The sequence below is a fragment of the Eretmochelys imbricata genome, chromosome 3 (assembly GCF_965152235.1).
Source record: "Eretmochelys imbricata isolate rEreImb1 chromosome 3, rEreImb1.hap1, whole genome shotgun sequence".
NCBI classification, from domain to species: Eukaryota; Metazoa; Chordata; order Testudines; family Cheloniidae; genus Eretmochelys; species Eretmochelys imbricata.
This window is the reverse complement of record NC_135574.1, coordinates 68763327-68776537: the sequence shown is the minus strand read 5'-3', so window position 1 is coordinate 68776537 and position 13211 is coordinate 68763327. Positions and strand designations below refer to the sequence as shown.

General features: G+C 40.9%; 1 protein-coding gene across 1 annotated transcript in view; it reads left to right on the top strand.

Moving 5' to 3' along the window:
* The window catches only part of RNGTT (RNA guanylyltransferase and 5'-phosphatase), a 441453-nt gene that overhangs the window by 44780 nt on the left and 383462 nt on the right, over positions 1–13211 (top strand). The window contains exon 6 of the mRNA XM_077812806.1: positions 8050–8305. Coding sequence (XP_077668932.1) covers positions 8050–8305 — 256 coding nt within the window. The remainder of the gene's footprint in view (positions 1–8049; positions 8306–13211) is intronic.

Sequence of the window (13211 nt, the reverse complement as noted above, 5' to 3'; positions counted from 1 at the left end):
ATTTAAAGACATTACCAAGTTAATTCTAATTTGTCTTGTAAAAAGAACAAAACGAATCTTAAGATCTTTTTCACATCCTATTTCTCTCTAACTTAACTACCTAGGTTCTTCTCTTTTGCCCATCGTGCTAGCATCTGGCCATCATCCAGTCTCGCTAGTCTAACTAGTGATTTTTCCTCTTCTACTGAAGACAGAACTAGACCTACCAGCTCTAGGGAAGGGCTTGCTTCCACCTATTCTGAGAAACCTCTAGTTTGTTCTGTCTCCTGGCAGCTTCAAAAGACACTTTTCAGACAACCTACCTCCCAGACTGCACGGCACAGAAAAACTTCTTAACCTCTTCTTTCTGAACCTATATTTTCTCCTTTCATGCTTTCTTGGTGTTTTCTTTTTCTCTTTGCCTCATTAGGGTATTAATTCCTGGCCTGGTAGTGTTCTTTGCTCCACAGCCTGTAGCAGCTCCCTCTGTCCCAGACCAAGGTGTCAGAAAAGTCTGCCAAAAAGGCTTAAATGAAGTAATGCCTTCATTGTTGAACAAGTCTTATTCTATTCTATGTAGGTTTCTTATTCTGCGCTCATCGCTATAGTATGAGTGCTTTCCATTAAGTAAGGTGAATAACATTGTTATGGCCTGTCTGGATTAGGAACTCCTTATTTTGTGGACCTAGCCTTCAGTTTATAAAAGCAGTTAAGCATGTCTACATTTAAGCTTGTGCTTAAGCTTTTTGCTGAACAGGAATGGACTGTTCAGTTGTGGCTCCAAAGAGGAACTACTAAAGGCTGGTTCAGAGGACTTGGGTGCTTCTTCCCAGAGAAATGGAAAAATCTATTTTGAGAAGTGAGACATTCTCTAACCATTCATAAACATTAATTGTGTTTGCTTATCAGTATATTCAGCCTTTATTCTGGACTCCTCCCCATTGACCCCCATAATTATGTGTATTTTTCTCCTCCCTTTTCAGCTGTAACAGCTGTGAACACGTATCCTATAACTAGGAGTCCAAAAGGGAGCTATTAGCCACTGGAAGGGGACAAAAAGTACCTTAAGCATATCTGTCCCTGGGAGTCTGAGAAAAACGGATATAACAATGCAGGCTCTTGCACAAGGAGCAACAGTTACCAAGATGCTCTTAACACCATGTTTCAAATGGTAATGGATTGAATAAATCTTCAAGTGGTGTCCCTATGGGTGCTCCACTTAAGAACATGAGAATGGCCATTCTGGATGGTCCATCTAGCCCAATGTTCTGTCTTCCGATAGTGGCTGGGGGGGTTGTTTCAGAGGGAATGAACAAAATGGCAATTGTTGAATGATCCATCCCCTGTCATCCAGTCCCGCTCTGGCAGTCAGAGGTTTAGGGACACCCAAAGCATGGGGTTGTGTCCCTTATCTTTGCTAATACCATTGATGGCCATATCCTTCGTGAACTTATCTAATTCTTTTTTTAACCTAGTTATACTTTTGGCCTTTAACATTGCTGGCAATGAGTTCCACGGGTTGACCATGTGAAGAACTACTTCCTTATGTTTGTTTTCAAACTGCTGCCTATTCTTTCAAGATGTGCTTGCACCCGGCACTCTTGATTAGAGATTTTTGTCAGATTTTTGTCAGCGTCCAGTGTTTCCTGTTCCCTACATATCCTCATACCCCAGTGCAACAGCATATTGGGGAGAGGGAGTAGACCTGCCACCACTCTAGTTCCTTCTCAACTGATCACAGCTTGAGACAGAACATTGCCATGTCTGCTGTAGCTAGCCATGTGCCTTGCTGCTTATTTCTTATTGTTTTTTATTTGATATCTTCTTAGTAACTTTCATTTATATTTTACCATTATTTAGCACAGCTTTGTGCTTTTGGCTGGGGGTCCACCTTCTTCTCCTCTTTCATTTACCTGATCCAGATCTTGTTTTTTTCTTTTGGGCTCAATCCATGGCCTCGAGTAACAGGTTATGTCCAAGACCCTGGGCTTCAAATTCTGCCAGACCTGTCATACGTAGATCTTTTCCCTGGAGTGATGGACAATCTAACTGCCTCTGCTGCCTGGCAGAGACTCATGTCCCCTCCATATGTTAGATCCTGAGCAGATCTGACATCAAATCTAAAAAATGGAAGGAGGATAGATTAAAAGTACTGTTGATGGAGTGCTCTTTGAGACCCATGAGGTCCCTTATATTGGATTTGGTTGCTCCGATTGCTCAGGCAACCATCACTGTTGCGGTGGTAAGCAAAGATGCTGGGGGTCCTTTAGAACCATACAAATCCTCAAAAAAGAAAAGACCCTATTCTCCAGAATGGGATAAAAGCAGGGGAACATTGCCCTTTTCATCTGGGTCTCATTTCAGGACATGGGTACTGGTGGGGCTCCTATACTATCGGGTACTGAGACTCCAGCACTGGCTAAGAAGACCGTGCTGTGTACCAAGAAGTCCATCTTCTGGTAAACAACCTAGAGCAGCGCAGTTGGCATCAGATTCAGTGTGTCTAAAGCACAAGAACTCTAAAGCCAAGCTGAAATCATTGTCAGTACCATCTTCCTTAGCTGCCTGAGAAGGGTGCATAGATCACAGTTTGGTACTATCTCCTGTATCATCCAACATATTGACTCCTGAGGGCCTCCTATCCAGGGTCGTCCGTACTGTTCAGGTTTTTATTCCATGAGGACCATAGGATCCTGGAAGAACCTAAGTTACTATTGCTGAGGGGTATAGAGAGAGACTCTCCACTGGTACCGACTTAGCTGCTGGAGTCTACCCTAGCCTCTGTTTTTTCCGTATATAGCAGTGACCTGTCCCACGTTAAACTCTTGAAGAGTACTGAGAGGAATTTCCAGCTGCTATCCACATATCCTCTAGTACTGTCACCCTAATCAACCAAATCTCGACATTCAGTACGAAAGCAGTTATCAGACCCCCTCTGACCTCCAGTACTGACTGACCTTCTGATGGATGTGGGTGTTGACAAATTCATCAGATTCTGAGATGTCCATATGTCTCCTCAGGGCAAAATTGTCTTGCCCATTAATGCTGCCCTTTTGGTTCCAGCCTGTGCTGTGTGGCAAACTGTAGCTACCATACCTCTTATGTGTAAACAGGCTGACAAAAACCCATCCTGAGGCTGAGTGTTTTTCTCCCCTTTTTCACCCAACTCCCTGGTTGTTGAGGCAGTTAATGAATCGCAACATCGAGTCCAGCTCAACAGCAGCTGACGAGCTGAAACAGCTGGACCTTCTGTGCCTCAAAAGCTACTTCCAGCTGCTTTGCAGTTCATAGTAGCTGGTTATCAAGCCCTGATGGCAAAGCACGATTTTACAAATTATTTAATGTTTTCATTTTTTTATAGAACACCTGCCACAGAGGCCCTCATAATGGAAAGTCAGACAATCACAAAACTCTCTCTTCAGGCCTCACTCAATGCTGCTGTCAGGGTTCCCTCCCCACTCTGAACTCTAGGGTACAGATATGGGGACCCACATGAAAGACCCCCTAAGCTTATTTCCACCAGCTTAGGTTAAAAACTTTCCCAAGGCACAAATCCTTCCTTGTCCTTGGATGAGTACTGCTGCCACTACCAAGTGAGGTAGACAAAGTTTCAGGAAAAGGATCACTTGGAGTTCCTGTTTCCCCAAAATATCCCCCCAAGCTCCTTCACCCCCTTTCCTGGGGAGGCTTGAGAATAATCTACCAACCAGATCAGTAAACAAGGTGAGCACAGACCAGATCCTTGGATTTTTAGGACACTTAAAAACCAATCAGATTCTTAAAAAACAGAACTTTATTATAAAGAAAAAAAAAAGTAAAAGAAGCACCTCTGTAAAATCAGGATGGAAGGTAATTTTACAGGGTAATAAGACTTAAAACACAGAGGATTCCCCTCTAGGCAAAACTTCAAAGTTACAAAAAACAGGGATAAACCTCCCTCTTAGCATGGGAAAATTCACAAGCTAAAACAAAAGATAATCTAATACATTCCTTGCTATTACTTACTATTTTTGTAATATTAGATGCATCATTTCAGTAGGAGCTGGATTACTTGCTTGGTCTCTCTCTGTGTCTTGGAGAGAACACACACAGAGCACAAAACAAAGCCCTACCCCTCTCCCCCCAGATTTGAAAGTATCTTCTTTCCCCATTGGTTCTTCTGGTCAGGTGCCAACTAGGTTAATTGAACTGATTAACCCCTTACAGGTAACGGGATTCTGTACCTCTGGCCAAGCAGGATTTTATATAACTGCTTACATAAAGGTTGTTACCCTCCCTTTATATTTATGATAGCTGCCAATGCATTTGCACATTCCATCTCTGTGGCAGTAGTCGTGCACTGAGCTTCTTGGCTGCAGCCCTCTGGCCTCCCCTGGGAGGTACAAACCAGAGTCAAGAACCACTCCTTCGAGGGGCACAAGTTGTTCCATGGTGCCACAGACGGGTCCCTCCATTCTTTTAAAAACTTCCAGACAAGGATCTCTGGGCATCTATATACCTGTGACAAAGAAAATATATTAGATTGCAGATGGTTCAGTGATCTTGTCCAGGTCATTACTAGCCCATGAGACTGGCTGAACCTCCCAGGAAGGAGCCTAGATTCACTAACAAAGGGCCATCCTCTACAGTGACTTCCCCGTCAGTGACATCCTCAAAAGACCATTTTGCCCCATTGGTTGAAGGCGGCAAACTGTCTCCCTCTCTCGATCCTACACTGCACCAGTCCCGCATCTGCCCTTATGGGGATTGTCTCTCTTATTTTCTACCTTCCTGGGAGCTCATCACTCATCACTGATGGATCCGATTTCTACAGGCTATCCCATCCAGTCCAGCCGCCCCAACACCACTCTCCTCCCTATCCCTCTTCAGAGGCCATTTTCATGAGGGTCTCTTGAGACAGTAGGTGCAATCTTTTGTAACCCTAATGGTGGTGAAGCCTGTTCCACTGGACTTCATTGGGAAAGTGTTCTTTTCTGGTACTTCCCCAGTCCCCAAGAAAAAAAACGGGTGAGGGTGGGTCAGGTGGACATTGTTGCTGGACCTCAGGACTTTGAACAACTTCATCCACTCTCAACTGTTCAGAATGGTAATCCTAGCAGCAATAATTCTTGCCCTGGATCTGGGTGATTGATTTGTCTTCCTCGACCTTCAGGTCACTTATTTTCATATAGTCATGTACCCCTCCCACAAATGTTTCCTAAGTTTTGTGGGTGGCAGGGACCACTACCAATATTGCATCCTACCCTTTGGCCTTTCAACTGCCCCAAGGGTCTTTACCAAAGTCGTCTTGGCCATCGCAGTCCATTTCCAGCAGATGGGGATAATCATCTTTCTGTACCTGGATGATTGGCTCCTGAAAGGTTGCTCATTTCTCAAGGTATAGACAGCAACCAGGAAGGCTCTATCCCAGTTCTGCTCCCTGGGCTGCTGTCCCAATTCAGAAAAGTCTACACTCACATCTACACAACACATAGACTTCAGTAGGGCCACTCTGGACTCTACCACTGCCAGAACATACTTGACCATAACTGGTTTGCTACCATGTCCAGATTCATTTCAACAATACAGCAGAGCTTGCAAACCACAGCAAGGGCTTGCCTCCAACTCCTGGGCCACATGGATGCTGGTATGTTTGTGACACCTTTAGGAAGACTACAGTCATGGGGTCTTCAAGCCTTGACAGGAAGTGCTTACACCCCCAACAAGCACAGACCAAGTGGGTGTCTGTACCTCAAAGGGCCCTCAATTCTGTAATTAGTGGAAAGATCCACAAAAGGCATGTGTGGGTGTTCCATTCTCGTAGCCTCCTCCCACAAGTATCACCACCGACACCTCCCTGCTAGGCTAGGGTGTGCACTTTCAGCATTTCACAGCTCAAGCCAAATGGAACCACAGGAGGCAATCATCCACATCAACATATTAGAGCTCAGAGTGGTTTGTTAAACTTGCCAGCACTACTTTTCCCACATCAGGGGCTACCTGATGTACAACAGAGAAACTATGTATTATATCAGTTGGCAAGGAGGAGTAAGATCCCAGTCCTTATATGCCGAGTCAGTAAAACCATGGAGTTGGTGCATAGCACTCCGCATACTGTTCTCAGTGATTTATCACCCAGGACTACAGATCTCAGCAGGCATTTCTGCCTTTTCCACAAGTGGGAATTGAACAACGCAGTATTCAGAAGGATGTGTTCTACCTGGGGTACTCTGGAGATAAATTTCTTAGCAACGCCATCCACTGCAAAGTGCAGGCAATTTTTTTTCAGGGCAGGGCACTGCTGCAACTCAATGGAGGTGCTTCAGTTATCCCTTGGCCCTGGGTATTGCTATATGCTTATACTGCTGCACCATTTGCTCAAAGTCCTGAACAGGTTGAAACAGGAGAAATTAGCTATCCTCATAGCACTGTTGTAGCTGAGGGAGAAATGGTTCCCTGAGTTAGTTCGCGTGTCTGAGCAATTGCCTCTCCACCTCTCCCTGAGTGAAAATCTCCTCACCCAAAACCCACCCCAGTCTCTTGGGGTTTCACCTCAAGGCATGGCTTCTAGATGGCTCATTGGTATAGAAGAAGATTGCTCTCTGGAGTTACTGCTCAATAGTGGAAAACCTACCTACAGACGGGGAAACATTTTCAATTTTGGTGCAGCCATTGATCTGTACCTCCTCTTGAGTCTTGTCTGACACACATTTTCAGTTACCTGCTACATTTAAAAACCAAGGGATTATTGCTGAGCTCAGTTAAGGTTCATCCCCCTGTTGAGGGATTTTCAGACTTCATGCGTCTAACCACTGTGAGGTTTATTAAGGGGCTACTCAATCTTTTTCTTCCTGTGAAAGAACCTACAGAATTTAGTCCTTAATGTACTGAGGAAGCCTCCATTTGAATCTGTGGGGACTTGTTCCCTCCTTAATTTGTGCCTCAGGGCCTCGTTCCTTATTTCAGCCAGGAAGGTAGGAGAGCTAGAGCGCCCTGATGGCTGACCAACTGTACGCAGCGTTCGATCATGACAAGATGACACTATACCCACACGTGCGCTTCCTCTGTAAAGTTTATTCAGAGTTCCACATTAATTAGGAGATTCACCTACTGGTGTTTTACCCCAAGCCTTGCTTTCTGAGTGAAGAAATGAGACTACATACACTGGATGTAAGACGAGCTCTTGCTTTTTATCTTGACCGGACTAAACCCTTTAGGGCTTCTCTTAGGCTCTCCATCTCTGTCACAGAACTAAGAAAAAGACATCTGATCTCCACCTGGAGGCTGTCCTGATGGGTTGCAAGATGCACCTTAATCTGTTATGAAGCCTCAGGAGTTCATCCCCTTCCTATGATGGTGGCTCATTCCACCAGGGCTCAATCTACCTTTGTGGATTGAAAAACATGCCTTTCTCAAGACATCTTGAGGTCAGCCACCTGATCTTTGATGCACATGCTTTCCCAGTACTCATGTCTGCTTCCAGAGCCGATGTGGCTTTCAGTGATGCTGTTCTATGGTCTGTAGTGAACGTGTCTCCTTGGCACTCTTCTCCATACTACTCAAGAATCTGCTGAAGGGGAGCAGCTGTAGGGATGCTACTCAAATAAGGAGAAGTTATGTACCTTGTACAGTAACTGGAGTTCTTCAAGATGTGTGTCCCTATAGGTGCTCCAGTACACATCCTTCTTCCCCTCTGCTTTCCAATCTTCTCACTAGATTTCATGACTGAGAAGGAACTGGAGCAGTGGGGGGTCCATGTCCACCTTCCCCAATATCCTTGCACCGGAGTAGTAAAAGGATCTCTAGGATGCAGGTGCTGCTGCTGCAAATCTCTAATCAAGAGTGCATGAGCATGCACACATCCTGAAATGGAGTACCCATAGGGGCACACATCTTGACGAACTCCAGTTACTGTACAAGGTAAATAAGCTTTCCTTTTGTAAGTATCTCAAGAGTTTCTGAATTCTTGACAATGAAGTGATTTATTTTTTGAATTTTTAGGGGAAACAAAGTCACACAGAACGTTATTAATTTATAAGTAATGTCTTGTTAACATTCAAAAATAAACAACTCTCAATTTCTGTTTGCCAGTATTGAAGCAGCAGTGGCTACTTTTGCCCAAGCCAGGCCACCAGGTATCTATAAAGGGGACTATTTGAAAGAACTATTCCGTCGTTACGGAGATGTAGATGATGCACCGCCACCACCTGAGCTACCTGAATGGTGCTTTGATGAAGACGATGAAGAGGAGGAGGAGGAGGAGGATGTTAAAACAGGAGGTCAAGAATCAGAACCTGGGTCTTCAAGTTCCTCTTTTGGCAAAAGGAGAAAAGAACACCTAAAACTGGTAATGTCCGAAAGCTTAACATTTTACTTTATAAATTGAATTTGGTGAACTCTTATTCACTAAATGTTGTATAATGTGTGTGTCACAAATACCAGCTCTTGTAAGTGAGGAACGAATAGCATTGTTTAGAGCCAGCATAACATGAGTTGGTGAAAAGTAAGATTTTGTAATTCTTTGTATAATGCTTTTGATCTTAACTTTCAACACGTCTGCTATTCCAATATTGGTTGTTTCCTGAGCAGAGATTGTCAGTCATATTAAATTGTAACAAGATTGCTTGATCAGTTTCCTGATGTGAACAAATTCTTTGAGACTGGGTGGAGACTAATACATTCCTTTTAATTTGTGACTAAAGTCTTCAGAGGTGCAAGCCAAGTTGATAGGTGTATATAACTTTTATTGATCTTTTCAACCCAGCCATGCAGTTGAAATGAAACTTTGTTTTTGAATCGTTGTTTAATTTTCACAATACATTCTGTGCAGAGTTTCTGAGAATTATTTTGGAAAACAGTAATGAGAACTGAAAAAGAAAACAACAAAAAAGAGCAAATTAAATTTAAAAGTTGTGAGAAATTGTCTAAGTAGACTAAAGCAGTTACAGTAATTATATTATATATGCTTGATCAATTACTGTGACTAGTTCAGATGTATGAAATAGGCATTCATAATTATTAATGTAGTGATTATTATAGCTGTAAATAACATGATATAGAAAGTAACTCTCCTACTTAAAGTAGAAGAAATATGGTTTTGTTGTGCTAAAGACTAAGGGCTTCTTCATTCTCACTGAATGAAGTGAACTTCAGCTTTTTGTGAGACATTGCCATAACTGAATGGAAAAAATTGCTGGCTACATAGTTGTGTACAATTTTATCTGCATAATAATACCTCACTTATCTCACTGAGGTGCTTAGGAGGTTTGGGTGTTTGTAAACAATTAAATTCTCACATGAAATGTGCCACAAAAGTGCATTATTACTCTTCATATTACTAATAGAAGTGTTATAGCTGTGCATTGGGATGCAGAGTTAGGGAGGGGAAGGAGCTAGCTTAGCTTGAAAAGAATATAGATTCTGATCCAAAGCAGCAAAGTTGCACTGTCACAGACTTAAACGTAATCTATCAACTGCCATAGCAGAATAGCTTAAACATTAAAAATTAATAAATGTTCAAAGTGTTTTAAGAGAAATAGTCCATGATCTCCACTAGCCTTCCATTGAGAGATGTAAAGATGTACAAGAGAATTTTGTCTCTTCAGGCTGCAATGGCAAGATTATTTTTTACTCTCCCTTCAAGTTATCAAAAAGGGTGTGAAGACTAGGTTTCTGTCACCACAGTCAAATGGCATCCTTTCTCACTCAAATATAGGACTATTCTGATCTGTTGAACAAAGATCATGATAGAAGATACTCTGATTTTTCCTCCTTTCAGAGCTGGAAAGCTAAATTATACGAATAAGCATATTAATAACTAAAACACAATTACGACTTTAGAAAATTTCAGAGGGAAGAACTGCATATTCGCATAATTCAATTTTACAGCTTGGGATGCACTCACTTGGGCATGAAGAGGAAGAGCGGGGAATTCTATCCCATGATGCTTGGTTGATTGATTGGACTTTTCCTGTAGCTGATCAGAGAAGGATTCAATCCATTTATGGTTGACTTGTAGATATGGGGCCGAAAAAGAGTAATGATCAGGTAAATACCTTTTGCATATATATCAAGTATTTTTTCTTCATTTTGGGCATTATCGAGGGTGCTAATGTTAAAAATAGAGTTGCAATTAATGTGTCGGGCCATGATGTAAAAATTCTTCAATGTACCATGTTTGAGCAGGGAGTTATGTCAAAGCATAAGACACAATTGGAAAAACCCAGATGCAACTTAGAATGTAATACTATGGATAGGCTCCTTTCACATCGCCTGCATCAGTTACAGGAAGCCTGTTTGCTGCTGCTGGTCTCTGTGATGTTTAGAAAGAACTGAAGAAGTAGGTTTTGATTCAGTGAGTGCTTCACTTCAGCAGTCGAGTATTCACAGAAACATGACAGAGCATTGCAGAAGCGTCAGTGACAGACATTTGAAATCTGATTTTAGCAAGAAGCACTGTTGGGTATTTTGTAGATAGTACAAAAATTATACTCCCAAACCATTTTTAGAGTCTGAGTTTGCTACATCAAATTGATGAGAGTGTTAGTCAAATAGAAGCCTCATAAGTGAATTCTCAAACGACATAGGTATACTGCAGCTGATCGTAATGCTCGCATGTACAGCTAGAGAATGCAATGGGACATACTACATGATATACATACAAATTAAAAAGGTAGGTATAATTGGTTGGATGGCCTTTTCTAATATTTTGTTGCAGACACCTTCATCTATGACTATGTTTGGCAGAATAAACTGTGTCACTCCACACTTAGAAAGCTTAGCTGAAGCATGCTCTGCTTCATGAGCAGTTCTAGAAAAGAAAATTACTTTTTTCATAGGCCACCCTGATCCTTTATTATTTGCTAAGGAATATGATCTATTGCATTTTGTGTAGGGGACACATGATGCAAAAGAAACATCATAGGATATGGCAGATGAAAGGATCCTTCCAAGGTGAATGATTTGGAGTTAATGGTTTCTCCAGGACAGTGGTTCTCAACCTATTTACCATTGTGGGCTGCATATGCAGCTCTCTGTGTTGTGGGCCGCATGCACACAATATATATACACTACATGTATGATTCTGAGGATGTCACATGGGCCACAGCTGTGTGCTGATTGGGCTGCAAGCGGGCTGTGGGTTGACAACCACTGCTCCAGGATTTAAGGAAAGTTGTGTTAGGTGCACATCCTTGTGTCAAGGAAATGTCTGGGGTGTACTGGAAACTGCTAAAATCTCTCTCTCAATTTAAATTAGTTAGCAAGGATTAATGTTTGTATTGTATATTGGTCTGTTAAGTTATCAAAGAGCACATTAGCTCTAAATTCCAGTAACTCAGTTTCAATAACTTTTTATTGTCTGTCTCCTTCAGTGGGGTGTGCGTGTGTGAGGATTTTTTTTTGTTTTTGGTAATGATTGTCTCTCCTGTTTTCCTGTTCTGGTGCTTTCTTCTGCTTGCTTTACTTTCCTTACCTTTTTTGTTTTGGAACAGAGTAGTGATGCACAACCTCTGCATTGTGCTCAACAGTACTCTTTGATCAAGGGTCTATTGGCTGCGGAAAACATGGTGAAAGGCTAAGTATGCATGGAAGATCTGTGCATACACTTTTTTTGTGCATATACTTATTCTGGTTACATATAATCACAAAGACTTGAAGAAAGTCCTGGAACCTTGTATGGGTGATGCTGAACATAATAAAAGCAATCTGACAGCACTGCTGGGAGGAGGAAATGATTTCACCATGTATTTTTGGCCACAGATCATTGCTCTTGTGGATTTATTCTAATCCCTCATTCCCCAGAGGCTTTTTGCTTGAAAACTCATGTCCAGTTACTTCCATTCCAAGTATTTGTTTTATCAAAAATAAAGTCAACCATTCTAGCTTTGTGAAGCTAGCTGTCGTGCAGAGAAATTGCTGAGACAATGGAAAGACTGCAACAAGATTAAGATTCATGAAACAAGATTAAGATTTGCCAGAAATGGATCGTCCGCCTATTTGGAACAATTCCTGAAAGTATAGAGCACATGACTGTCACATTGTGTTATCACGGTAGGTGAGAAGTGGAAACTTCTGATTAGAGCTGGGCAGGAAACATGTATCTTGTCTCATGAGAATTTTTGTCATTTTGAAAAATTTCTCCATCCCAAATTGGGATTAAAAACCAAAATTTCAAATTTTAACTAACCAAAAATCTGAAAATTTTTGGATCAGGTCAACTGAAACTGTTAGTTTTGATTTTTCACTATTCTTAGATTTCATGATAAATTAACCTTATTTTCCAACAAAAAGTTGTTCAAACGGAAAAAGAAAAATATTTGTTTAAAAAATGGTGAAATGGGATGTTTCAACAATTTTTAAACTTAAAAAAAAAATTAAAACAGGAAATTCATCAGTCATGTATTTTTAGACTCAACTTCAAATTTTATTTAAAAATGTAACTTAATAACTCTTTTAGAATTTAAACATTCCTCTATTGAGTATGTAGCATAAAGTCAGAAAGCAAACATACTGTGAAATATCTGGTTTCACTATCCAGGCTGACTGAAATGTAAACAGTAATATCATATTTGGAGAAAATTATTTTTTTGTTTCATTTTTTTAGGTATTAAACAATTCTGTGTCCCTCAGACCACATGTTTGCTCCATTATAATTCTGTCAGAATATTTTTTTTAAAAAATGAATTGTAGGTTAGGCTGAGTATATGCAGTATACAATTGCTTTTCCTCTAAAATTTTTATTTTTACAATTTGTATTCAATATTAGTTAAGATCAAACTCTTTTAAAACAAATTTGCTTTTTAAACATGAAAAAATAACATTACTTATTTCAAACCCTGGTTCCCTTAGGATTACTTCATTTAATGTGTAGTTAACTACTTTTACAAGCCAAAGTTCCTTTAAAAGAATAATTAATTTATATTCTGTTCACAAAATTCATTTTTTAGGCATGTCATAAAACCTATGAGAATGAGATAAACCCATCTCTTGAAGTTTTATAAATATAGTAAATACGGTTAAAGTACAAATCAGCACTTAACTGATGAGGTAATGAACTTATTTTTTGAAGAATTATTGATAAAGTGTCTTTTCAAGGCTCCGTAGTTCAGAATTTACTTGATATTTTTCTTGCTTGGTTTCCATCCCTCACACTTTTAGTGCACCATAATCATATGTAATATATACTGTCTTTGGAAGAGAGCTCATTGTTTCAGGTCAGGGTATGAAAGTCTCAAAATATTACATCAATTAAC